Source organism: Fundulus heteroclitus, chromosome 14, assembly GCF_011125445.2.
Source record: "Fundulus heteroclitus isolate FHET01 chromosome 14, MU-UCD_Fhet_4.1, whole genome shotgun sequence".
Taxonomy (NCBI): domain Eukaryota; kingdom Metazoa; phylum Chordata; class Actinopteri; order Cyprinodontiformes; family Fundulidae; genus Fundulus; species Fundulus heteroclitus.
In genome coordinates, this window is record NC_046374.1 from 17,874,858 (window position 1) to 17,902,654 (window position 27,797).

At 39.5% G+C, this 27,797-nt stretch overlaps 1 protein-coding gene and 1 non-coding gene across 3 annotated transcripts; both read left to right on the forward strand.

Annotated features, from left to right (window-relative positions):
• Positions 1 to 1,103: 1,103 nt before the first annotated feature.
• trnar-ucu lies at positions 1,104 to 1,191 on the forward strand. Its single transcript is given in 2 exon segments — positions 1,104 to 1,140; positions 1,156 to 1,191. It is a non-coding gene; the product is annotated as a tRNA-Arg (tRNA).
• A 501-nt stretch (positions 1,192 to 1,692) lies between these two features.
• On the forward strand, positions 1,693 to 27,797 carry LOC118565701 (oxysterol-binding protein 1-like). 2 transcript variants are annotated; one of them, XM_036146446.1, is made up of 15 exons: positions 1,693 to 2,026; positions 4,025 to 4,198; positions 4,272 to 4,480; positions 13,866 to 14,031; positions 14,190 to 14,301; positions 14,568 to 14,751; positions 15,070 to 15,187; positions 16,077 to 16,134; positions 16,286 to 16,450; positions 20,936 to 21,181; positions 21,551 to 21,671; positions 21,958 to 22,061; positions 25,433 to 25,528; positions 25,640 to 25,827; positions 27,515 to 27,797. In XM_036146446.1, exons 2-15 carry the CDS (start codon positions 4,062 to 4,064, stop codon positions 27,768 to 27,770), a joined length of 2,160 nt encoding a protein of 719 aa, XP_036002339.1. In that variant the 5' UTR covers positions 1,693 to 2,026; positions 4,025 to 4,061; the 3' UTR covers positions 27,771 to 27,797. The 2 variants fall into 2 exon arrangements, with proteins under 2 accessions (XP_036002339.1, XP_036002340.1); XM_036146447.1 differs by lacking the exon at positions 1,693 to 2,026 and adding an exon at positions 2,035 to 2,210.

Genomic DNA, 27,797 nt, shown 5'->3' on the forward strand with positions numbered 1-27,797 from the left:
TTTATTATTATTATTGTAAAATCCAATTAAAGATCCAATCTGTACAAAGGGCATTTACTTAGCGAAAGAAAAAAAAAAAGACTGGGAGAAGAAAAGAGTGGAAATAATGGTTTCAAGGTCTTGAACAAGCGAGAGATACAGAATAGTTGCTTGAGGTTCCGAGTAAAGATTCTAGTCAGTGATGATTTTGGGAGACATATCTACTGCTGTGTTCAAGTCCCGTGAAGATATTTCAGGGCCCATCGTGGAGATGATTATTTTATTTTCCAGCTCCTGGCGCACAAATATTTTATGTGTAATGATTTTATGATTTATTACACGAGTTTTACTCTTTTAGACGAATTACTGTATTAAATTATTTAAATAATTGTTATGGTGCTCACTGTGATGGCTCTGACAGGATCTCTGTCAGAGCCATCACAGTGAGCACCATATTTATTTAAATAATTGTTATGGTGCTCAATGTGATGGCTCTGACAGGATCTCTGTCAGATTTAATCATTTAACAAGACAAATGCATAGCAGTAAATGGTATTACTGTAAAGTCATGTAGGAAGGGTTGAACCTTTAACCACTGTGACATTGTATTATTTGATAAAATGCGTAATTTTACAGTCTAGTCAAAAAAGAAAAGGCAGTAGGCAATATGGGACACGACTCTAAACGCGACCGTAAATCGTTGTATAGACTCGCAGATGTTGGGGAAAATGCTTGAAAAACCCCAAAATAAAATAAAGAATTAAAAGAACGCTATACAACCGCTCACATGTATTGAAACGGATGGTTTCAGGAAAGGACAGCTGTACCTATTAAAAAATAAAATTATCTCAAAGCACCATCTTTTATTACCTCCACACACTGTTATTATTGAGGCGCTTGCAGACCTTTTCGCGGACCTTAGCGCCACCTTGTGTTTTATAATGGCTTTACAAGCAGCATGATGTTACGGCCACAGGCAGCTATATTCTGAAGGCCACGTGTTCAGGCGCACTTTTCTGGATGTTATACTCAACAGAGTCCATAAATATTTAACAACACAAACTTTTCCAGACTAGTTATTGTGCTTTCTTCATATTCAGCTACGCTGCAGTAGTGCAACAGGTGGCTCCGTGGCGCAATGGATAGCGCATTGGACTTCTAGGCTTAAGCGAAGTGATTCAAAGGTTGTGGGTTCGAGTCCCACCGGAGTCGCGTTTTGTTAACATTTTTGCAAAGAAACAGCGACAAAGTTTTACAGTAGCCATTTTGTATCTTTGTACTTTTTGGTAATTTGCAAGACTTTCTTTTTCGTTTTTCTTCTTTTTTTGGTTGTTGTATGGAATTAAACCTCTATACTGATTAGTTGTCCCTGCCCGGGGAACAGCTTATGATCAAAAGTTATTTTTTTTAATAAAATCTATGAACGATTGTTGAACCAGAGTCCTTTTAATTTAAGGAGTATTGTCAAACAAAAATTGAAAAAAAAGGAAAAAAGTTTAAATATAATGCTGACAGAAGTCGGACAGTAACTCAAGGCTTAACGGGACCACGTCTATATGGTTTTAATATAAGATACAGGATAATAACCTATCTTTAAAATATAGGTGAAAAACAGAAATTAACTTGTTTGATATCTATATCAAACAAGTTAATCTAGTTAATCTATAGATTAAAAAAATAGGAGGGTGAAAAGTAGCAATGTTTCCACACGGGCTTTAATCGAGTTGCACCGGGTGTTTCCTGCAAGCTAATGTTTTAGGCTAGCTAGATGTAGCCAGCTAGCTATAGATAATCACCACCGTCCGCTGCAGTGCGGTGAACATTACAAGCTACCGAGGGACAGCGATACCGCTTCACGGCGTCATCCATCCACGGTGACGCCGCTGCCGCCGTCCTTCCGAGTTATTTCCAGCTTTAGCCGTGTGGAGTTAGCCTGAGTTAGCTCGGCTAGCCCGGCAGCGAATGGGGTGTCCGAGTTAGCAGTGACTTCACTGCCTGTCTGTATTTCTTTTTTTTTTTTTTCATCTGGCATTTTGGACACGTCAAGGTAAACATTCCGCCGCCTGCGAATTTGTGAGCTAGCTAGTTTCTAAGCTAAAAGAGCACCCAGCGGTGTGTTTCGCCCGCATCGTTTTAATGTCAGCCGGTGAACTTCGATCAAAGGTGTCGGGTTATGTTTCCCGACTTTAGCTCGTGTTAGCTGTGGAGCGGACGTCGGCGCAGATTTTAAAGTTTGTATCTGCCGTCACAGGGCAGGCTAGCGCCTTCATGTCGGCGCTCGTCGCTGTGTGAACAAACTTAATCGAAAGTCTGTTGTTATTGTGGGTTTATTTTATTTGTTCGCCTCTCAGTGGTGCTGGACCTTCGTCATTTTTTTTCCCTCATTTAAATCACAATCAATGTTCAGTTTGTAAACAAAAAAAAGAAAAAAAAAAAGCTCAAATTGCTGTGCGTAACCTATCCGTTTGTAAATCGAAATAAACCGGAGTAAGGCTTTATTTAATTTATTAGTTAGCTTTTTTTTGCTAAATACGCTCTGAGGTGTTTTATGTGAGCAAACCTGTCAAACGTGAAGGTGTATTGATTCATCGGCTGATCTTTGACCCGTGATTCTGCACGCAAAGATCAACCAGAGCAACCAGGAACTATTCACAAGCAAAGATAAGGAGCGTCTGAGACATTTTAGTTGGCAAGTCAGACTAAAGAGCTTCAATAGTTTAGTTGTTTTCCCTCAATAACAAGGCTATGGCGTGTTTGGTAAATAAGGAAAGTTTATTCATAAACCCTGAACCTGGATGATTAAAATGTCTCCCTCTGTTTAATCACAAAGAGAAGGTTTGTGCTGTACAGAGTAAATCAGCAAATATTTGTTGTGTTTGCTATATTTTACTAATTTAAGCTGCAATTGCTTCCATACCTGCTTTAATTTCTCACTTAATGTGCTTCACTGTAGCTTATTGGTGCATTTCTCTATGATTTCTACTGCATTTAAATCGTTTTATAAGTGATCTTTTCTTATGTTTGATCCAATGTCGTTTGTTCAACTACGTTTTGAGATGCCCAGATAAACGATTTTGTGGCCGATTTCCGCTCTTCCCTTAACGATCAGGATTTTTAGCTGTTTCTGATCTCTCTTGAAGAACTACAAGTAACAGTAATATGTTTTTTTTCCTGTTTTCTGGATAAATTACAATATGTTCCTAGTAAATTAAAAGTAGAAGTAAAAAAAAAAGCAAAGAAAAAATCCCAGATCTACGCAGCTGTCTTGTCTTGGCTTCAGATATGCTTTTGGTTTTGGGATGACGGCATCTAAAAATAAAACCCACCTAAAAACAATTTCAGCACAAATCGTTTGCAAGAGAACTTTTTTTGGGACATTTATAGACGTGATGTGTTGTTCATACAGTCTTATCTGTTTATACTGGACATTATTTTCCCTTTTTTTGTTTTGGTCCGGGATTTGAAACACAAAAATATGTGATTATGACGTCTGATCAAGAGAAAATGACTCTGAGGGGCATCCTGTCCGTAGACATCTTTGCATAACCACAAACTTTTAAATCGTCAAAGGAAATGCAAAACATCACCAGAAAAATCTGTTAATGATTGAAAGAAGCAAAAGTACAAAATGGCAAAGGGATGAAGTGACCAGTGCCAGCATTTTGAAAAGCAGATTTAAAAAAAAAAAAAAAATCTCTTTAATGGTTTAGTTTGGACGGACGGGTTGTTGAACTGGTCCTCAAAACGGAGAAGTGAAACATGCACACATCTGCACAACCTTTACCCGTTTATTTGCGAGAGGAAAACAATTGTGATTATTGTTGCTAAAAAAAATCCTAGTCAGCAGTTTTTCTTTTCCTTTTTTTTTTTTTTTTGCTCCTAATGAAACCCAGAAGTGCTCTTAAAATGTGTAGATCTATTGGAGGAAGAGCGACGTTCCTAGAAAGCAAATCACCATCTCCTTTGTTGTCATTCATCGTTGTTGAACATTTTTAACCGTTTAATGTACATTTGTCACTTTTTTTTGGACGTCTTTACCTTCAAGGTTTCTCGAATCTGAAGTCTGATTTTGGGGGGGTGTGATGTCGGAACCGAAGAGCCCTACTCCCACCCCTGCTGGCGACACGTACAAAGGATGGGTCTTCAAGTGGACGAATTACATCAAGGGTTATCAGCGGAGGTGGTTCGTCTTGAGCAACGGCCTGCTGTCGTACTACAGGTATGTCTGAAGAGCGTCTAACTTCTGCAATAACGTCCAACAAAAAGTCAACCTCGGGTCTTTGGGTTATCAGGACCCAGGCCGAGATGGGTCACACGTGTCGGGGCACGATCAACCTGGCCACAGCAGTCATCTCGGTAGACGACGCCTGCAACTTCGTCATCTCCAACGGCGGCGCGCAGACGTATCACCTGAAGGCCAGCTCCGAGGTGGAGCGTCAGCGCTGGATCACCGCCCTGGAGCTGGCCAAAGCCAAGGCGGCCCGCATGCAAGCTGAGTCAGGTACGTTTGAATGAGTCCATTAGGTGTTTTGTTTGGAGGCCAGAAAAGCAATTTTATTTGGTCAAAAACCGAACTTGGTCTACTTGTATCCAGCAGGTCTGTGTTTTTTTTTTTTTTTTTCAAAATAAAAGTTCAGTCGCAGATTTTTCTTGTAAAAGTGCGGAAGGGTGATGTTCTGGTCAGATGAGACCAAAATCAAAGTTCTGGCCTACAAACAAAATGCCATGAACACATGATGAAGCATGGCGGTGGCAGCGTCATGCTGTAGGGATTATTTTCTTCATCAGGGTCAGGGAACTCGACCAGAGTTTATGGCTGTAGAGTTGGAGCTAAAAACAGGACAAACCTGGAAGAAAAGCTGGTAAAGGGCAGAAAAGACGTGTGATTGGGTGGATGTTCAGCTTCCAGCAGGACAGTGACCCTAAAGACAGCCATGGTTACAAAGACGTGGTTCAGATTTGAGGTCCACGGCCTGTTTTCTTCCCCAGGGAGCAGTTCAGTGTCAGACAATGTTTTTACAGACTGGTCTATAAGGCGTGAACATGGTATAATGATACAACCAGCATAAAAAACAACAGTATTTTATAATAATAATAATAATAATAATAATAGCCTTAGCAGTACGGTTAGCCACAGAGTAAGACCCTATCAGTGGATTAGTTAATATGACTCAGGAATGCGTAACACATTTCACATTCATGTTTTAAACCGACCCGATCAAAGTCAACATATGTATCCAGTTCAAAATCAGTGGCAAGGCTGAAAAATCGACTTTCAGACTCTTTCGTCCAGTCTGAGAGCTGCTTAGTAAAGAACAGGTAGAAATTCGGTTTCTTTGTTTGTTCAGACGTTCCCCAAAATATTTGCTACTGTAAATGCCAAAGGTGGTTCTGCAAGGTTTTAACTAATGGGGCTGATTATAAATGCTACAATTCACACTTTTCAGATTTTTGTTTGCAGTAAAAAGGAAACGATGCATCATTTAATTCATTACATTTGATCTCAATAAGCTGTGCTGAAGTTTGCTGTAACGCTTCAAGATGTTAACGCATGTAAAGGGTTTAAATACTTATGCAAGGCACTGTGAAACGAGAATTAATGGAGAAAATCTGCAGGAAGTTCATATTGCCGTTTTACACTAGAGCCACTTTTAACCCAATCACACTCAGACGCCACACATTCACACACCGATACACAGAGCCGTTGGCATCTTGCGACGAGCGTCCTTGTGACCGCCTGTTCGTATCAAGCTCGGTGTCACATATAAACAGTTTGATGTGAAGACTTCTTGCCTCCGAGAAGTTTATAGTGTGATATGCGCGGAGTCTGCCTCGAGTACGCGTGGACCTTAACGCCTATACATTAATGCACTTCTAGTATAGACATTACAGTTAGGCAGTCTTCCAGACAGCTCAGGGGTCCGATCAGGTAGTGACACCATAGACATAATATAAGAGTAGACGCGTCGTTGGGCGGGTTCTGCCTATGCTGCGATGCGTCAGAGCGTCCGCCATCTTAAATGTGGCAAATCTGCAGTTACTCAGTCACTTAAACAGCATCAGAGGGACTTTAATCTCTGAATATACTTTGTATTCGTAATATTTTTATTTTTGCAATATTACAAGTTTATTTTCGTATCCCTTTAGCTTCATTCTCCTGAATTTATTCTTGTAAAGAATAAAAATATTTAAAATAATCTAACCTGGCCCTATTACTCCAGGAGTGAAATAATTCTGCAAACTGTGACTATTCTGGAAATGTTCCCCCTTAATTCTCATTATATGATGTTTTTCTAATAACATTATCACTTTTGTGTTTTTTTTTTTGTAACTTTATTTTACTTTATCGTCCTAGGTCTTTTTACCTCTTTAATACGCTCCCAAAGAGTCTGTTCCTAAGGTTTCACATGTGACACGGTTTTATTGAATAATGAATACCACAATGTTTAGATTTAACAAATTGATCCTTCATTCATTCGAGAGAGAGAGAGAGAGAGAGAGAGAGAGAGAGAGAGAGAGAGAGAGAGAGAGAGAGAGAGAGAGAGAGAGAGAGAGAGAGAGAGAGAGAGAGAGAGAGAGAGAGAGAGAGAGAGAGAGAGAGAGAGAGAAAGAGAGAGAGAGAGAGAGAGAGAGAGAGAGAGAGAGAGAGAGAGAGAGAGAGAGAGAGAGAGATCTATGTCTAAATACAATACTCTGTACTGTATGCAAGCTAAAAGCCTTGAAATAGAATGGTCTTGCACAGCTTTTTTTCTAGTGTTACCACTCTGCAGCTTTATTGTGTCCAGTTTTACAACATGGTGCAGCCTTAGTTTATAGAAGGCAGATACAAGTAGTGAAATCAGCCAGAATACATTTCCATGAGGCATCTTCTCTGATCCACGTTCACAGAACTCAACTATTTTCTGCCACATACAATATGGCGATGACGTTGACGTGCGAACCTGCGCCCAGTGACGCGTCTACGTATATATGTCTGTGAGTGACACAGTGTACCGTAATGCTCCGAATATCCATTGAGCGGAGCGGCTTTGTTACTTAACAAGGTCATACTTACACATTTTAACAGATTGTTGAGCACATTGCACCACATGGAATTAGAGCTGGGCGATATGGAAAAAATCATATATCACGATATGGACTATTTTATATCACAATAACGATATATATTGCAATATGCCCCTATTAAGTAAGTTTTCAGCAAATCTCTGAAAAATATGACAAAACATAATTTTTTATTTTTTTCCAACTTTATTTTGAAGTGACATTTATAGTACTGTCACAAATTACAAAAATAAATTGTAGTGCAGTAACATAAATACATAAAATGAGGTAGAGGTAGCGCTACAGTACCCTTCACATTTTTTTTCAAAATCCTACAGGTTTTTAAATTAAATTACCAAAATAAATAAATAAATAAATAAATAAATAAAAGTGCACTAATGTTTAGTTTAAGTTTCGGAGTAGAAAAGCACACATTTTTGAACGAACGTTAGTTACAAGTTTCTGAAATATTTAACCTTGTAGTGCAAAGTTTGCATACCATAACGGCAATATAGATTATCGAAATTAAATAAATCCAGGCTGAATATACCTATAAACTGTTTAAGTTTTCTCATACGGAGTGCACCGTGATAATGACTCCGTTATCTTCGGCTGGCTATGATTTTTATTTTTGCAACTTCCCCCCGCTGTTTCACAACTTGCTTTACCTCGCACTTTTTGGATCCTTATGTATTCTTTTTCGTGGTTCTTCTTTAAGTGATAGAAGAGGTTTGTCGTGTTGCCGTCGGGTGAGGGAACAGTCTTGTAGCATAGTTTGCAAATGACCGTTGTCTGCTCCGTGTCGGACTTCTTAAATCCAAAATGTAACCAAACCACAGACGTACCCCCTCTTTTTGGCAAAAGTGCTTCATCTTGGGTTGCCGGCGTAGCTGTCTCTGTTTGTTGCGACCACGGGTTTAAGACTTCAGCCTCCTGCGTCTCCATCTCTCAGCTCTCATGAGTTAAGTAACGTAAAGCATGTCGCAAACCCGCGTGTGAGTCAAAAGCCGTAAAGCAGCGTCATGTTGCAAAACCACAAGACGGCGCTTCTTTGTGAATTAAAAATAAATAAATCTTGTTTATCACTTATAAACTGTGTGTAGGCTACGTGACTACACTAATAAGTTTGTCGTAGTCTACATTGGGAAATATTTGCTTGAATACGAGATAAAATGGTGTTAGAAACGATAGAAACGATAGAATAGAATTAGCACTGTAGACACTTTTCTATCGTCCGTACGATATGTATCGTCCTATCGCCCAGCCCTACATGGAATCGGTCAGTAAGCACAACTTAAATCATATATAATGGCACACCATGAATTTTTGAGAAAAATGTAAGGATTTTAGGTGCGCCTTATAGTCCGAAACATATGGTAGACGCATCCCTTCTGCAACACGTGAATCAAATGAATGACTCGGCACCAGCCCTGCTGGGGAGGGCATTAGGCCATTAGATGCAGGTCTGACAGAGATGGGATGCATCTAAAAGCTGCAGGATATTGGCTCTAGAGAAGTGGTGTCTGAAGTGCGCCCGGGGGCCAATTCCAGCCCTCAGGGTTAGTTTATGCGGCCCTGGACCACAATTCAATGTTATGCATTTGGTTTGCTAAATCAGGGGGCTGTAAAAGGAAATGCTAGAGTGTGATTTTTATTTATTTATTTCCTTTCCCTGATGCAAGGCCTCTGGAAAACAATCCAAAGGAGAATCTTAAAATGGACAATATAAGGTACAAAACAAAGTCTTCATCTTTTATCAACCATATCTATTTTTTTCCCCCTTTTAATCTGATGGTAAATGGAACCACAAGCTTTCAGTGACTTTCACTGAAAACCAGACTTCAGCATCAAAGTCTCTTTATTTGTCTGCCTTGGTCAGAGGAGTTATACTCTTCAGCAATGTTGCCCTCTTCCATAACATCACAGCTAATAAATACACAAATTAATAGAATCATTATTTAGAAACTCATCACTGTTAAAACTAAACAGTATAATATTCTCCTGATTATAAAAAAACTGAAGGAATCCATGCGAGCATAAAAAACAAAACAATCATCTAACTACATTACTGAAGGACCGGACTGATTAGAGGGATTAGTTATCTGGGTAACTTTGTGCTCTTTTGGACATGCTCATCTTGTGCTGTGTGTTAATTAGTATCTTAACCTGATTAAAGAAGGATTGAACGTTTGTAACGCTTGTGCTTTGAGAGAAGAGCTCTGACGCTTCGTCCTGAGTTTCTAAAGACGGACTCAGGGTGCAGAACGAGATGTTAAGATGCAGCCTGACAGTCTGAGGACGGTCCGTCCAAACAGTTGTTGAGTTAGGAGTTAGAGAAGCATCCGTTTATTAAATTTAAGCAAGAGTCACCCATATCTTGTTCTTGTTGATGACAATACACACAAAAACCTAATCTAGACAGATAATCAGGTGTTTTTTTGTTCCCCTGGGAATAATCTTGTTTATGTTTCACGTCTACATGGATTTACAGATTGGCTAATTTGCTTGTTTCATTAAAACATTGTGTTTTTAGTTGTTTTTGGAGCAGGTGATTAAAAAACAATAAAACTTAAAATAAATTGTTTTTGTAATTTAAATAAAAAAGTGAATATTTATGACCCCTTGATTAGTGAATTTTTTTTGGGCCAGAGGCAAAAAGTTTGGGAACGTTCCCAAACTTTTCAGCGTTAGCTTCTGGCTGTGGTCTCCTTTTCCAAACCAACAGACCAAAATATGTAAAGAAAAATCCACTTTTCAAATGTTTTTCTTACTGGTATTAACTATCCAATAATTGTTACATTTGTTTAGCATCAGACTATTAACTAACATTTTCCCACTTAATAACAAATGTTCAGCACACTGTTGATGATGTGTGTTATCAGAACGTTATATTTATTTTTTACTGTGTAGCGGGAGGGATGGGCTTAATGTCTCAGTGCCAAATGCAAGTCATCGTCCAACAGTAAACGTGGTCTGTGTTTGTTTTGAGTACCTTTTTAAAGTGGAAAAACCAGATTCACATGAGTGTGTTGTTGCTAAAGGGAGAATGCATTTCAGTGCCTGTGAGCCAAGGTGGGAGAGTCCTTCCTCTGGTTAGGCAGGAGAAGAGCCTCAAACTCTGTCAGCTCAGTGAGATATATTCAAACTGAGTCATATTTTCTAAAAATGATTTAAAAACTAATTAAATATTATTTAAGATGATAAAAAAATCATTCTGTTTTTTATTTTTGCATTTTGTTTTTAAATTTTCCCTCAAATTTTCTGAAGCTCCCTTGGCGCCCCCTGGTGGCCGCCAATATGAAAAACACGGCTGTAGGACTAGACTCTGGCACTTCTGCCGCAAACATTGGGTTTACTAGATGAAGTCCAAAATATACAATGATGGCACCTATCATCTTACGAGCAGGGTGAGTTTTAATATTCACTTTCCAGTTCGCGTTGGCCCCTTCGGTGCACATTTTGATGCACTTTTGATATTAGATGGCATTAGAAATGTAGCCCATAATCTGCTGGAGCCTCCTGGTGTTCTCATGTCACACATCTGCGTAAAGAAGCCCAGTTTTTATGGCATAGAATCAATCTTTAATGTGATTCCTGTTCTGCACAGTTCAACTTAGGCTGACAGCCGGATTGAAACTTTAATTTTGCACAAGTACTGGATGCAACAAGCTTCGGTTTTCTCAAGACGTCTCTACTAATTTGTAGCGATAGAGAATATGCCGAGGCAAGATGTGAGGCTCTGATGAATCTGTGCGTTTGGGGAAAAAAGTACAAAAGGTGTTTTTGGCAAACAAAACGATCAACAGGAGATGATATGCGTAATGAAACATGGTAGTGACAGAATGGTGCTCTGGGTTTTCTTTTCTTCAGATGGACCTACAGTGGTTTCACACAACTTCTCCACAAAAATAAATGTTTTATTGGAATCTTTAATGTGAAAGACCAACTCAAAGAGGTACACAATTGTGAAGTACAAAGAAAATTATACATATTTAAAAAAAAAAAATTAAACAAAAAACTGCGGTACTAACATTTATTTTATTTTTACAGAGCTAAATCTTTTCTGTCAGGAATTTCTGTTTTTATCGCTCCTTCATACAGATTTTGTTTTTCATTTAAATTTTGTAGTGTGTGTGTGTTGCATTTCAACGTGAGAGAAGCTTATAAATCATTTTCTTTAAACAAAAAACTGCTATTTTAACAGAATAATGTAGTTTTATTTTTGGAAGAAGCACTGGCGGTATATATGTTGCGCTTCTGCTGCGTCTCCTCCAGTATAATGGTTGTAGACCAATGGTTGTAGTTTAGTCAGGGCAGTGAAGAAAAAAATAGAAATACCTTTATCGTCCCACAATGGAGACATTTGGGAGTGACAGTGGTACACTCTAAGTTAAGTTATATGAATAAAAAGCTAATTTAAAGTTAAGTTCTAACGCAAAAGAGAATGAACTTATTAGCAAAGCACAAAATAGAAAATATGGCACATTTACTAATTGATTATATGGGATATTGAGATAAAAATGCAATATTTAAATTAATTAAATAAAAGATTAGCCGGTTTACAGACTGATGTGAGAAAACTGTGCAATATGCATGATTGTACGAGCAAACGCCTCACAGTAGCTAAAGCGTGTGTAAATGAAAACTGCACCAAAGCCACTTTTATACTGAAATGTCTGCTGCATTTGAATTTGAAAAGGTAAATATGTGCAATTTGTACAAAAGCCTTGATGTGTTCAAAATAAAAATACAGTCTCAGAGATGTTTACTGATTTTAAAAGGATTCACATTCAATGCAGTTTGTTTTTAAGTAATGTTACATTATTGGAGAAAATGTCTACATAGATGGATAACCTCTACTTTTATGAGGATGTCACATGATACAAGCAGCACATAATTGTTTCTGAACAGTCAAAACTGCATGGCTCTCCAGCAGATTTGCAAATCTACAGACTATCTTTGTTCATTCTTTACAAAATATCTCAAACTCAGACGAGTTGGATGCAGAGCATCTGTCTCCACACAGATTCTTAGCTGCCTTTGGTCTGGGCTTTGACTAGGCCATTCTGACACGTGGGCGTGCTTTGAACAGGAGCAGCGATCCCACCCTTGGGGGTCCTACCACCTTAAGTGGGGCATGCAGCTAAAATGCCAAAAGTGTTAGTCGGATTTGCACAAACTGATTACATACTAATAAAGCTTTATGTGCATCTAACGCTGCTTTTACGCACTTTCCTGGCCTTTTCCAAGGGTTTTCATGAACTTTGAGATAATTTCTGGCGTGCTTCTTGTCAGGTTAGTTAGACAGAGCGGCAGTCACAGTTTCGTCATGATGTGAGAATGAGGAAAAGTAAGTGACCAGGAACTCAACGTTTTATATGTTTCACTGACACGCGGTTTACCAAAAAAATAAAAATAAAATCCCCGTCCAGCTCTGGGTGCGTGTCAGAAAATAATTTGGCTTTTCTTTGTTGTGATTGCACGGGGATGTTACGGAGCATCAGTAAAGTTAGCTGCATGCATTATGCAGTTATTCACCATTTAGTGTTGGTCCTGTCGAATACGTTCAAGTTTGTGGCTTAACTTGAAAAAGATCACGGGTTGGGAAATTAGAGGAGCTGAGCAGCTCCATTAGTGACAGACTTAGACATCCTGTCTGTAAAAAGGAGAGCTACTGCAGGTCATTCATCCCTGCTGCTATCAGACTATACAGTGCTGCACTATAACTGTAATAAGTAATGTGCAATTCTATTTAATACACTGTGCAATAACCTGTAAAGAAGTGACTGCTGCTGTTATTTATCTCACTACCTCACTGTTGCTCTTTACCTGGTACCACTTTAAGGTACAACGTCAGCACATATGTACATAAGTCATCCTAAATCTCTGCTTTATTTCTTTTCGTATTTTTTCTTTTTATTTTTTTTTATCTCTTTTGATCCCCTCTATATATGTGGACACACTGTATATACCTCATGCACCTTTTCCTCCTTTTGGCACCTTCTTTTTGATTATTGAGCCGATGTGACACGTGGTTTTCTCCACTGTGAGATCAATAAAGCTGATCTTATCTTAAATCTTTTGCAAGGAACTGTAAGAAAGGTTTAAAGTAATTCAATCTTCTTTAAATGGTGTTAGATTTGCCCCATCGCTTTACAGATATAATAAAAGTCTAAGGAAGGATTGAGCAGCCTCCTTCACATCAAACGAAGTTCAATTTATGCTTTAATAAAAGCATAAAGGTCTTTTAGAGTTCACACCACCCTCTGGTGGTCACAAATGAAATGCAAGTTTATTTTTTTGATATCCATAAATGTTTTTATCATTATATTTGCTCAAAATTTTAGATTTATTCAGCAATCTTTCTCTTTGAACCCTCTTCATTATGGAGGAGCGCCAGTTGGCAAAGATCTTGATGGCAAGGAAAAAGAAATAGCCCAGTTCATCCATCATCCATTTTCTAACAAACAGAAATGTAAAAAGGACAGGCAGAAATAAATAGCATCGGAGAAATAAATAGGGCAAAAAAAATACAAAGAAAGAATAAAACAGACAAAAATATTATAACATGCACATAAATAAATACTTAAAAAAATAACTAATTAATAAATAAAGTGGCTAATTAAAGGAGATATATACATTTTGTCTTTATTTTCTATCTACATTTATTTGTGCATTGTATTTTTGGTGGCACATAATTGTATGCACATTTATTTACTGAGCATTTATTTATTTCTGTATTTATTTTTAAATATGGAAGACTTGGTCCTCCATACTTCATGTTTACGTTCTTTCATTTTCAGCTAATATATTTTTCTCCCTTCTCGCTCTAACTGTGTGAACAGACGACTCGGGCGACGACTTCCCCTCGTCTCTGTCGGGGGGCGGAGGCCAGGGCGGGGGGGCCCAGAACTCAGAGGTCCAGTCCACTCTCAGGACCCTCGGCAGTAAGGTGGAGGATCTCAGCACCTGCAACGACCTGATCTCCAAGCACGGCTCTGCCCTGCAGAGGTCAGTCTAACGCAGCTCATCGGCGCTCGCTCTCACACCCTATACGGTCTCGCCTGTTTTTCCTGTTTCGCTCCTGGCTGAACGCCATTCCAGAGCCGTAAACCTTTTTAATAAAACATTTTAGCAGAAAGTTCTTGATGCATGGTATGTGTTTTAAGGTCTTTATCCGAACTGGACAGTCTACGGCTGACCGGAGAGGCCGGGGATAAGATTCGCCAGGTGACGGAAAGAGCCACGCTGTTCCGTATAACCTCCAATGCCATGATTAATGTAAGTGTCACCTGCTCCGTCTGTTATCTGTTGTTGACAGAGGCGGGGAGGGAAAGTGAGCCATATGAGCCTATTATGCATTTAGGTATTTTTTTTTATCACCCTACAAGATGGAGTTTACAGCCTATGATTATATGCAATGGCAGCTTTTAAGCAGCATAAAAGACACAACAATAACAAGATGCAAAGCTGGTTTTTCTTACAGACATCTTTTTTGTTGCATTAAATCTTCTGTTTTTTTGTTTTTTTTTTTTGGCTGGCTCCAGGCCTGCAGGGACTTCCTGTCCCTGGCGCAGACCCACAGCAAGCGGTGGCAGAAAGCCTTGCAAACCGAGCGAGAGCAGAAAGTGCGGCTGGAGGAGGCCTTGGAGCAACTGGCCAAACAGCACAACCACCTGGAGCGAGCGTTCAGAGGAGCCGGGCAGGCTCACGCTATCGTGGACAATAAAGGTGAAGTTGGGGCGCTCCGACTGATCATCTCAGAGCTTCTTGAACAACCGATCCCTTCATGAGCTTTTTATTTCCTTCTAACACATGCACGGGTATACGTTCACGTTGCGTTAGGTTTTTAATTTAAGCATCACCACCAGCAGCGCCACAGATTTTGTTTAACCGTCTTGCAGTAAATCTGAATTAATCCCAACGACAAAGTTAGTGACAACTGTTGCCACTGCTTTCATTCAATGTCTGTATTGTTTAGAGGCTAAATCAGGACTGTTTTCAGTAAGAGTGAAAGTTATGTCATATTTTTTTTATTTTTTTTTAAAGGTGCTGCTGGACTAGGAAAAGGTGAGGCGAGCGACGAGGATGATGATAATGAGTTCTTCGACGCCATGGAGGACGCCCCTGAGTTTATAACCGTACCTGCAGACCCTCAGTTCCACAAGTCAGTGTCCTCCCTTTAAGCCCTCACACATTTATTCAGCTCATTTTCCATTTAGGAATTGGTTTCTTTGTGTTCTTCCTGCTTGTTAATGTGTGTTGGGGGACAGGCTTGAGTTAATATGAGATTTCATGATATGGTAGCCTTTAAGTAAAATTAAACTACCTCATTTTTACTTTAGTTACCCAAACATTTGTGACAAAAATGTCTAAGATTATTTAAATGCTTTTATTTAATAGGAAAGCAAAAGTTATTCTTGTTGCTGCTAAAATGTTAGAACACAGTCATGGATATAGATAGAATAATGATACAAGGTGCATGTTTTTTGTGGCCAAATTTGTCTTGTTGCAATCAAAAGTGCCTTAGCCTTCTTTCAGCCAGCTGACCAAAGGTGTGCAGTGAAGAATGAAATAGAAACACCTTTATCGTCCCACAATGGAGACATTTGGGAGTGACAGTGGTACACTCTAAGTTAAGTTATACGAATAAAAAGCAAATTTAAAGTTAAGTTCTAACGCAAAAGAGAATGAACTTATTAGCAAAGCAAAAAATATAAAATACGCCACAGTTACTAATTGATTATATGGGATATTGAGATAAAAATGCAATATTTAAACCTGAATATTAAATATTAGCATGTTGGTCTGGTTGCTCCACCCAACCAGGAAGTAGTTTCCTCTGGCATCTTTAAAAAAACAATGTTCAACCTTTAGGAACCCTGTGCTAGAAAATGTAGAAAATTTAAACTCTGGTGTACCACAAATGAGGGTAAATGTCTGGTTTAGGATCTTTTTTTAGCTGTTTGTCTTCTCTCTTTTAGCTTAAAGCAGCAGATTAGTCAAACTGCTGAAGCGCTGTAAGAATATCTGTGTATATTTTTCATCTTTTTCAGACGATCAAGCAGTAACGCGAGCTGTTTGAACAGTGACATGTGTGCAGACGATCAATCGGTAGGTCCTGTTTCAGCCCGCTTCTGCCTTCATGTCGTGATTTATTTATTTTTGGCAGCACCTGGATCGGTATTGTCAATACCAACGCAAAGGATCAAGTGGGATACGAGACATTTGGGTGCGTTTGTTGACTAAAGTTTCCTGCTTTCAGCTCAACGAGGAACCTCTGGCGATGAACCCGGATTCGCCGTCTCAGGAGCTGGTGCCGCTGAAAAAGAGGCGAACGCGCATCCCAGACAAGCCCAATTACTCGCTGAACCTCTGGAGTATCATGAAAAACTGCATCGGCAAGGATCTGTCCAAGATCCCAATGCCTGTGAGTACCTGCAGGTGAAACACACTCGCGTGAACCCAGAGAATCAGCTGTTCATTGGAAAAACCAAGGAGTTGAAACTCTATTGCATCAGTTTCTTAGCAAGGAATGTCAAAAGGAAACAACCTGTTAGTGTTAGTTGTTTTTTTTTGTTTTGTTTTTGTGTGGTATCGATAGAAAGGAGGAAGTCGTCTACATTTCATCATATGCCTGAGAAACGTGTAATTAAACCCCTCGTTTGGATTTCCTCCTCTTGAAGGATGTCAAGTCAGAGATTTATACTTCTTAGTGATACATCATTTAACGACCAGACATTATGAAGTCATTAAACCGCATTTCATTTTCATTTATTGCCTCTTATTTTGCTCTTTGCCAAAAAAAGAAGGAAAAACAATCCAGTCATCTAGCATTAACCCAAAGTGACTGAAAAAGTGTAGATCAATGTAGTTGTACGTCAATATTAGACATTTATTATTCTTTTTTTTTTTTCTAAAGCAAAAGTTGTCATAATTTACATTTGCCTTTTTTATTCATAAAAGGACTGCAGCCCGTTTATTCATAAAAGGGCTGCAGTTATGGATTATTTTAGTAATTGACTAATCTATTATTTTTTTTATTTTTATTTTTTTTAGTAATCCTCAGAGAGACTCTTAGTACATCAACGTACTTTAATAAATAAACACTGAACTTTATATATATATATATGGCAAAACGGCTGGCAGTATAACCAGGGCTGCAGCTAACAATTATTTTGCCAAACCTTCTGTTAAAGTTTCATTTAATTTTCATAATTCAACTTGTTGATTAAGTCTTAATTTTTTTGTTTCTTAAATTCTCTTTGTTTAAATATGTTCTTGTGTCTTACTTCAGTTTTTTTTTTTTGCCGTTACATTAGCCAAGAAACATAACAGACCTGAATCGACTTAAATACACATTTAAATCAATTAACCTAGAACATAACCTTTAGCTCGATTAAAGTTGTAAACATGACACCATTAGCCCTGAGGCCGTATGACCTTGTTGTTTTGTCGCTTGTATTGTTACAGCAATAAAACAAAACACTTCAACCAACCTGACCTTCAAGATCAAAATTCGCCTCAGGGCCTCTTGGCCTCATAGCAATGGCTTACTTGCTGAATTCCTGCATAATAATAGACATATCCTTCTCATATCTGCAAAACCGGCGCAGCAACGTTCCTCATGAGTCGCTGATGATGAATAGAAATAGAGCCGCCCCGAAATCGTTTATTAAGCTCGGCTTTTTCAGCACACAAAGGAAGTCAAAGTGTATTCTAGGCCTTAAATGGCACGCAAATCTTTCCCTGTTGCGGCTTGCAGTCGCTGTCTCTGTTCCCATTAGGTGTGTTCTGGGTTTGTACAGGAGAGGTAATAGGTTAATAAATGTCAAATCTCTGTTTTTACTGCTCTTTGTTTGCCGTTGGCTCCATGGTTGGTGAGAAAACAAACAAGGTAACATGGAAATACAGATAAAATGTGAGTTATAAAGGCTGTTGTTGATTTAATGGGCATTATCACTTTTCAGGTACAAAATGGCACGGCAGACTAAACACAAAATTGGGCTTTGATATTCTTAAAAAGAGGTTAAAGGGTCGGTGTTGCAGTACTTATACCGGGGAACATTTCTGTCGCTACAGCTTGTAAAACTGGACCTCTCAGTAAATCAGGGTCAGTGTTCATGTTATCCTCAAAACTTTATTTCAGCAATTCAATTCAAAATGTGAAACCCATTTATCTTGTCAGTGGGAATCTTCCCATAACTGGTCACAGGGCTTTGCCTCACAATGCAGTTTAAACGCAGCACTTTGAGCATTCAGCCTCTTCAGCGACGATCTCTTGTGCCTCAGCCTCCTTTGTCTCCTGGAGAACTTTGAAGTCCGAAGTCTTCACCTTAATTATCCACTTTTTATTGTGCTTTTCTCTGAAGCTGAATTATTTTTTTTGTTAGGCTTTTATTTGCTCTTAGCAAAAATCGAGACAGCACTGTTGAGAGTTTTTATGATTTAATGCTGACTGTTGACTCAGGAAATCCTGCTATGCTAGTGCTTGATCTAACAGCTGCCTTTGACACTGTGGACCATGGGATCCTCTTAACGCGACTTGAGCAGTGGGTGGGCATTACAGGATCTGCTCTCTCATGGTTCCAGTCTTAAATGACTGATCGGAGCTTTTCAGTGCAGCTAGGTGAATTCACCTCATCTTCAGCTCCTTTGAGTTCTGGGGTTCCCCAAGGCTCCATTCTTGGACCTATTCTTTTTCTTCTATATACAGGACTGTCACAGAAAATTTTAATATTGTGATAAAGTTCTTTATTTTCTGTAATGCAATTAAAAAACATGAAATGTCATACATTCTGGATTCATTACAAATCAACTGAAATATTGCAAGCCTTTTATTGTTTTAATATCGCTGATTATGGGCTTACAGCTTAAGAAACCCAAATATCCTATCTCAAAATATTAGAATATCGTGAAAAAGTATACTAGTAGGCTATTCAACTAATCACTTGAATCGTCTAATTAACTCGAAACACTGCAGGGTTTCCTGAGCCTTGAAAAACACTCAGCTTGGTTCAGTAAACTAAATCACAAGTATGGTAGTGGTTAAGAGACGACATAAGATTCTCACAGTAACTGGTGTACTGACCATGGCATTACTGTCCTTGATTGGCCTGCCAATTCCCCTGACCTGAACCCCATAGAGAATTTGTGGGGTATTGTGAAGAAGAAGCTGAAAGACACCAGAGCCAACAATGCAAATGAGCTAAAGGCCGCTATTGAAGCATCCTGGGCATCCATAACACCTCAGCAATGCCACAGGCTGATTGCCTCCATGCCACGCCGCATTGATGCAGTAATCTGTGCAAAAGGATTCCCAACCAAGTACTGAGTGCATTAATGGACATTTTCAAATGTTTGATTTTGTTTTGCTGTTATAATTTTTTTTTTTTTACTTGGTCTGAGGAAATATTCTAATATTTTGAGATAGGATTTTTGAGTTTTCTTCAGCTGTACGCCATAATCAGCGATATTAAAACAATAAAAGGCATGCAATATTTCAGTTGATTTGTAATGAATCCAGAATGTATGACATTTCATGTTTTTTTAATTGCATTACAGAAAATAAAGAACTGTATCACAATATTCTAATTTTCTGAGACAGTCCTGTATGTTACCATTAGGATCAATTTTCAGGAACCATAATCTTTCTTTTCATTGTTATGCTGATGATGTCCAGATCTACTTTCCTTTAGCATCAAAATCCAACAGCCCTGTACAGTCATTTTCTGATTGCTTAAACGATGTAAAATCTTGGATGACCTCAAACTTTCTGAATCTGAATGAAAATAAGACAGAAATTATTATGTTTGGTTGTAGTCCAGCAGTTTTTCCTCCTGGCTCCTTGGGCCCTCTTACACCTAACATTCGATAATCAGTAAAAATCTTGGTGTAATATTTGATGACAGGTTGAAATTCAATCGCCAGGTTAGTTTGGTCGTAAAAAACAGTTTTTACCAGTTAAGAATTTTATCAAAAGTGAAAGGGTATCTGCCACGCAGAGATCTGGAGACGGTAATCCATGCTTTTATTAATACAAGATTAGATTAATTCATTAATTCATTATATGCTGGCTTGGACCACTCACTTTTACACCGTCTGCAGTTGGTACAAAATGCAGCTGCCCGTCTCCTTACTGGCACACGTAAACGTGACCACATATCACCCGTTCCGGTTGTTTTTAGAATAGATTTTAAATTTTTATTGTTTGTTTTTAAAGCTCTTAATGGTGTAGCCCCCCAGTATTTGACTGAGCTTCTCAAAATCCATGTCCCGGCCAGAACACTGAGATCCTCTAATCAGTTGCTACTGGCCATGCCTAAAACCGGACTTAAAACCAAAGGTGAGCGCGCCTTTATGGCAGCAGCACCGAGACTGTGGAATAACTTGCCTTGGCATATTCGATCGTCAGGCTCCTTGGAGGTTTTTAAATCCTCTCTAAAAACACATTTCTTTTCCCTGGCTTTTAATCAAGTCTAGGTGGACATTTGGCAAAATTATATTTTATTTTAACATTTATTTTATTTAAGTTGAAACATTTATCCTATTATTATATTTTTTCTGCATTCAATTTTTCTTTTTGCATTGAGTTTATGTATTTTAGCATTCAGTTTTTATCTTATACTCTGCAACTGTGATTTCTGTACAGCACTTTGGTCAACCCCGGTTGTTTTAAATGTGCTTTATAAATAAAGTTTGAGTTGAGTTGAAAATAAACAGAAGCAAAGGCTTGAAAACTATCCCTGATTAGTGAATCTAAATAATATAAAGGTTTCTGCAAGATGCAAACTTTCTAATTATTACTTTTCCTGTTGGAAATGTAACATGTTTTTTCTCATATCTATACTGCATTACATGTTTGTCCATCAGTCCACCCAAAATGACGCTAAGTGCACGAACGCCTTCCTTCCAGGTGAACTTCAACGAGCCCATCTCCATGCTGCAGCGGCTGTCGGAGGACCTGGAGTATCACGAGCTGCTGGACAAGGCGGCCAAGTGCCACAGCTCCCTGGAGCAGATGTGCTACGTGGTGGCCTTCTGCGTGTCCGCCTACTCCACGACGGTGTACCGCACGGGGAAGCCCTTCAACCCCCTGCTGGGAGAGACGTTCGAGCTGGACCGCCGGAGAGAGAGCGGCTACCGCTCCCTGTGTGAGCAGGTGAGACTCCAGGAAATCAGGAGGGAGGAGCAGAGAGGATCGCTGTTTACAGTAGCGAGGGCTTTTAAAGAGCTAGAAGACACCTAATCAATTAAACTTTATATGTTGGGATTGTAAACAACAATTATTCTTTATAGGTGGACAAAGACTTAAGGATTAAATCTTTGTGTTTTGGCGGTCAGATTAATGTCGGCTCTAGAGTTACTGTACGCTGGGATTTATTTTTCTCCCTCTGTTGTTGTAGGCATTGCGCACTTAGGAGGAATTTCTTTTAAGAACTAAATGTACTTTAAAGCCAGCAGGCACAAAGAATTGCCCCGCGGCGGATTTCTCTCCTCGGGTGAATTTCGTTTTTTTTTCCTCTGACAGGTGAGTCACCACCCTCCCGCGGCGGCGCATCATGTGATCTCCGACCGCGGCTGGACTCTGAGGCAGGAGATCACTGTTGCAAGCAAGTTCAGGGGCAAATACCTGTCCATCATGCCCTTAGGTGAGAGATGATTTACGAGCCGAGTGTGTGCCAGGACTTTTGTGCGGCGCTTTGGATGGGGTGTGATGCAGGCGTTACATTTCTGTGGAGTTAAATCAAACACAAAAGCGCTACACAAACAAACGGACAAGCTGTTTCTTGTAGGCCGATGACAATGGCTTGAAAACGTTTCGGACACACCTGTGTTATTTTTTTTTTTTCTCTCTCCCCAAAGGTATCGTTTAGTCATCGTTTGTTGTTTTAGGACACTTAGTTTTCTGTTTGGCTGTTGCTGTTTTTCTCACAGGCACAATTCACGCCATCTTTGAGAAGAGCAACAATCACTACACATGGAAGAAGGTTACCACCACAGTGCACAACATCATTGTCGGAAAGCTCTGGATCGATCAGGTGAGGGTGACGGCTGCCCCGGACAAGAAACGGCTCGGGAAACCTGAATATTAAATATTAGCAGCGTTTACCTGAAGTTGTGCCGCTGACCCAGTTTTTCCATCAAGTCATCAGCCAACATTCATTCAACATTCATTTATGAAACTCTCCCTATCAGTATATTTGTATCCAAAACTACCTTTTTACTGCCAAGCCTTTTTAGATCTTTCCTACGGTGGTGACAACATTTAATGACACTAAAAGCCGCATTTAATAAGGGTGAATTTAATCCAGACGCCCTGCGGGTATTACCCTTTACATCTCGTATGACATCTCATCAGTTTGGCATTTCAAACATTTTTATCATACAATGCTTTTTCACACGGATCCTGGGGCCTTTGGAAGAGAAACTTTACCACAGCATGATAGATCTTTCTCTATACTTAACAGTGGGCAAGAGATGCTTAAATACTAGGCAAATTGGGATTTTTTATTTTTTTGGCAAGAATTATCTTGCCACACTTCTAACAGTTTATTTCACATCTTGCCATGTATGCTGGAATTAAAGAAAAGTAAAAAAGTAAAGTGAGAGAAATTTATGTGAGCTTCTGTAACATGCAGTTTTGTGACATCTTGGGAGTATGTGCATATATTTTTATTTATCCAGAATGTACTGAGATCGCTGTCTTGTTTTAATTTTTATTTTTTTCATATAAACGGATCAACTTAGTGTTCAGGAATTAAATTTCACTGCTTTATTAGTGCTCCAAAGTGATAGTTATTTGCCGATGTAATCAGGAAGCAAATAAGGCTTCACTTTCAGTTCAGTTAAATTTTATTTATATAAGCCAATTCACAACACATTTGACACAACACAACAAGGTACTTTACAAAGTCAAATTCAATCAAATAACTTTTGATTGGTCAAAAAGTTTCCAATCTAAGGAAGCCCAGCAGATTGCATCAAGTCTTGATAAGCAGCATTCACTCCTCATGAAAGAGAGCAGAGACACAGTGGACAGTCGTCTGCATTGTCCATGGCTTTGCAGCAATCCCTCATACTGAGCAAGCATGAAGCGACAGTGGAGAGGAAAACTCCCCTTTAACAGGGAGGAAAAACCTCCAGCAGAACCAGGATCAGTGTGAACGGTCATCTGCCTCGATCAACTGGGGGTTAGAGAAGACAGAGCAGAGACACAAAAGCACAGAAGCACACATTGATCCAGGAATCCTTTCTATGTTAGAGGGTAATGGCAGATGATCTGCACCCACTGGATGGTGTGACAGCTAACAGAATACCAGATGTACCTACTATGAAGAGAAAAAAAAATAGAACATAAAGTTAAGAGTTTAAATAATAAAGTTTCAAGCATCCTTCATCCCGACGTGAGTGAGTCGTCCTCATAGAGCAGTGTGATTTTTACATCAGGGGTCTCCAACTCCAGTCCTTAAGAACCACAGTTTTTTTTTAATTTAAGGAGCGTTTCCGCTCCAACAGACCTAACTCAGATTAGCTGAAGTACCTCCTCACCTTGTCACAAAGTTGTGCAGAAGCCTGGCAACAAGCCATTACCTTAATTTAAGTGTGCTAAACCAGGCATGCATCCAAAAGTTGAACAGCAGTGGAATCTTTTTGACGTGACCAAAAATATCAGTGGAATCCTCTGCTGGGTGCTGACCTACTTATTTAGTTATCTATCTACTCTTAACGATACTCCGTATTGATCAGGTATTTTATCTGTACCACTTTTTTAATTTAACAAAGGGGTAAAAAAAATCATGATCACTGACTGGTTTATATTTTAAATATTTGGAACAAAACCAAACCTAAGGGATCCATTTAAGCACAACAGTTTCAGAGGGGAAAAAATACCATTACCTGTTAAATATTTATAGTATATTTACATCCCACTTTGTAATCTAGTGGAAGCTTTGCTCATGTGTGACTCTTTTTCATCGGGGAAACAGACTTCAAGCTGAGTTTGCTGCAGCAGCACGGCGACGCTGACTGGCTGACCGCCGGTCAGAGCTTTCAAAGAGGGAGGGGCTCACAGCTGATGGTTTGCTAAAGAGATCCGTGGTTTTAATTGTTGCCAAAGTCTCAAATAACACAAAAGAAAAATCACAAGATCCATTGCTTGTCACTTTTGAATAAAACTAGAGGGTCTGAAAAGTTGCTAAATAATTGGTAACAGCGTTGATGAACATAAGTGAGGCGACCATGTGGGAGCAGAGTGTTAGCTCCTCTCACCCGTCCCCTTAGCGTGTTTCTTAAGGTGGAGAAGATCAACAAAACAATGTTTCAGTTGGAGTCTTCCTGAAAAATTAAGTGCTACCTTAAAAAAATACCGTTAAGGGGACCGATGAAGCTGATGATTGTCTGTCAGCGTTTTGATACCGGGTTTGGGTACCTACCCCTAGTGACAACAAAGTCTAAGCCCTATTTTCCTATGGCATCTTGTCATGTTACTCCATTAAAACAAAAAAGCCACATACGTACTCACGTTATGTGATGATTAGGGTGAATTTACACTGCAGGTCTTGATACTTATTTCTGATTTATGTTTTTTAATTCGGATACGGTATTTTTCAGACCATAAGGTGCACTGGACTATAAGGCGCTCCGTGAGTTAACGTGTATGTGTGTCTAATTGAAGTCTTTTTCCTGGTAATACCCTGAAACAAACATTGATGGATCGCATGTAGATTGCATCTCATGGTTGTTATGCAGACTTGTGACCCAAAGTCACTGTTTGCAGTAGTTCTCGAGGTTTGTTTGGATCCTCTTAGCATCCTCCTTACCTTGGTGGCAAGAAAAACCCATAGTTCTCATCCAGCCTTGTTTATTACAGCTCCAGTTGCTTCTTGAAGTTCAAATATTGCTGTCTTAACTGCTGTCCGATTTAAGTGTCTATTTTCAAAAGCCATTTCCTGCCTAATGAAAATCAATACCCAGCCGCTTCGGCTTAAATGGCATGTTGTGTTGTTTCCCCCTTAGCGCAGTGTAAGACATATTCACTCCATGGCGAAACAGGAAGTCATGGTTAATTAATTAAAGCTTCTTAGAGAGCTGTTTTTTGAATGTATGTCAGTTCTTTTTGTTAAAAAATAAACTTTTTTTTTCTTAAGATGGGACAATTTCCCCACTGGATAAATGTACTCCAGTCTTTATGAGATTATGTTGCTCCTATAAAGGATTAATTTACTTTAAGAACTTTATATACAACTTTACCAAGAGTGTCCAGCATTTTATACATATGCAGGAACATAGATGGTGCTGGGTTGATAAATAGCTACATTTGGTTATTAACTTTTTATGTTATGAAGCAGGTGATTATTTTGCTTTATTATAAACAGTTTTAATTCCTCCAACTCTTTCTGTTTCCCCTCAGTCTGGAGAAATCGATATAGTGAACCACACCACAGGGGATCGCTGCCACTTGAAGTTTGCTCCTTACAGCTATTTCTCCCGAGACGTTGCCAGAAAGGTCAGAAAGAAACAGATACATCTTGACAAACTTATTTGTTTGTCCCCACTCCTGGTTTTCTTTCTTTGGTTTTTTTTATTTTAGCTGTGTTCCTGTGTCTCATGTTTATAGGTGACAGGAGTGGTGATGGACAAGAACGGAAAGGCCCACTATGTGCTGTCGGGCACCTGGGATGAGAAGATGGAGTTCTCCAGAGTCATGCAGAGCAGTCGAGGAGGAGAGAACGGCACCGAGGGCAAACAGAAGACCGTTTATCAAACCCTCAAAGCCAGAGAGTTGTGGAAGAGAAACCCTTTACCGTAAGTGTTTTCCGTTGCAGAGAGGCTACACATAACTACACGTACTTCATGTAACTTCAGTTTAATCGAGCTGCTGGTTATTGGAGCCGGTTCTTCTGTTGAGTTGGTTATGTATGGGGTGAGATGACAACAAAAACGTTTGCGTAGTTGTAACTTTGCAACTTGCATTCGTAACTTCTAACCTTGTATTCTCACAAACATCTGATGTCGCATGTATGAGTTGACAAGGAACAAATTCAAATCTTACATTTATTCACGTTTATTTACTTACATTAACAAATTCGGCCACCTACACATTTGTTTATATTGACAATTATCTTATCTCATAGTTATGTGGCACAGCACGAGCTTTTCATACATCCTCAAGGTAAAGGTGTGAACTACCTACACTTCTGTTTTAAGCACTCATTTCAGCTCCTTTTAAAAAATGACACCAATCAAGCTGCCATTTAGCATCTTTTTACGTTAAATCTTAACATTAAATAGCAAAGAAACTACATCTAAGACTACACTGATCCGATCATTTTAACAGTAAGTTTAGATGTATTAACCTGAAGAAGGGAGTTACGCTCTCAGATTTCATTGGACCACTTATAGCTTTACTTTTATTTTGATTTTTATTATGTTTATGCAGCATTGCGAGATACCAACAGTAGGTGTGACCTGTACACTTCTGCCTATATTGAATTTGAGATATTTTAAAGCGGGGCGGGCCAGTGTGCAGTCTCATCATGCCCACACGAGGTGCTAGCGCTCCAAGTACTTATTTTAAGTAAATAACTTAGTGTAATATTGTTCGTAATGAAAATGCCATGCGCATCCCGTCCCAACACAAACCAGCAATGTTCTGGAGACCAGTATGAGCCAGATTCATGCTGAAATAGGAATCCATGCTGCGTGGAGAAGAACTCACACCTCCATATTGCGCATAGACCGTTTGCTGAAAGTCTGAGGAAAGTTGTGCGTCTCTCGAGCTGCGAAATTCAGGATTTATGCAAAAAGAAAACTTTCATAATCCTGCGGGAAAAAAAGTCTTTCCTTACTGAAAAATCTATCTTCCCTGCTGGTGTTCATGTAACCCACTACTGGATACATCCAAATGCAGATATCCCAAGTATCTGTAAAGTTAAAGGCTTCATTCCAGGTAAAGTTAAGTTTTGATGCTCAGGTAATCCTGGTTATTATGGTCACTGTAAAACGCTCCTTTAGTAGAAATAAACGCAACCCACTTGGTAGAACTGAACCTGTGACTGAGCTTTCCGGTGGTACTAATAAATGGCAACATATCCATGGGGGGGGGGGAAAAAGCAGTTTTTATTTATTTTCATTTTTGTTGTGGGAGAGATTTGCTGATTTGCTCGTACAGAAACAACATCATTGCCCTTATATGGTAGTGCCTTCCTGTTTTTAGAGACTGTGACTCAAAACACTCTGAAAGTCATTAATCTGCTTTATTACAACGATGTAAAAGGTGATTGTGATTGATTTAGTATTCTGGCTCTGTACTATGATGATGACGATTGCAATTTAAAGACTTTGTTATGAAAGTTGTACCTTGCAAAAAAAGCCCACAGATCTGCTCAAACTGTTTTTTTCTAACAACTTATTACTGAAACTAGCCATGATGCGCTAAAGGTGTTTGTGGTCCATGCTCACCTCGCTTCCTCGTATTTTCTTATCTCCGCAGCGACGGAGCGGAGTCCCATGTACTACTTCCCGCCCTGGCTCTGACCCTGAACGAGCCCGAGGAGGGGGTGGCGCCCACCGACAGCCGACGCAGGCCCGACCAGCGCCTGATGGAGGACGGTCGCTGGGACGAGGCCAACGGCGAAAAGCAGCGGCTGGAGGAGAAGCAGCGCAGTGTCCGGCGGGAGAGGGAGCGGGAGGCCGCGAGCCAGCGCGCCTCGAGCCAGTCGGAAGAAGGTAAGCGGAGCGAGCGTTAGGGCTTCATTTTGTATTACCTCTTTGGC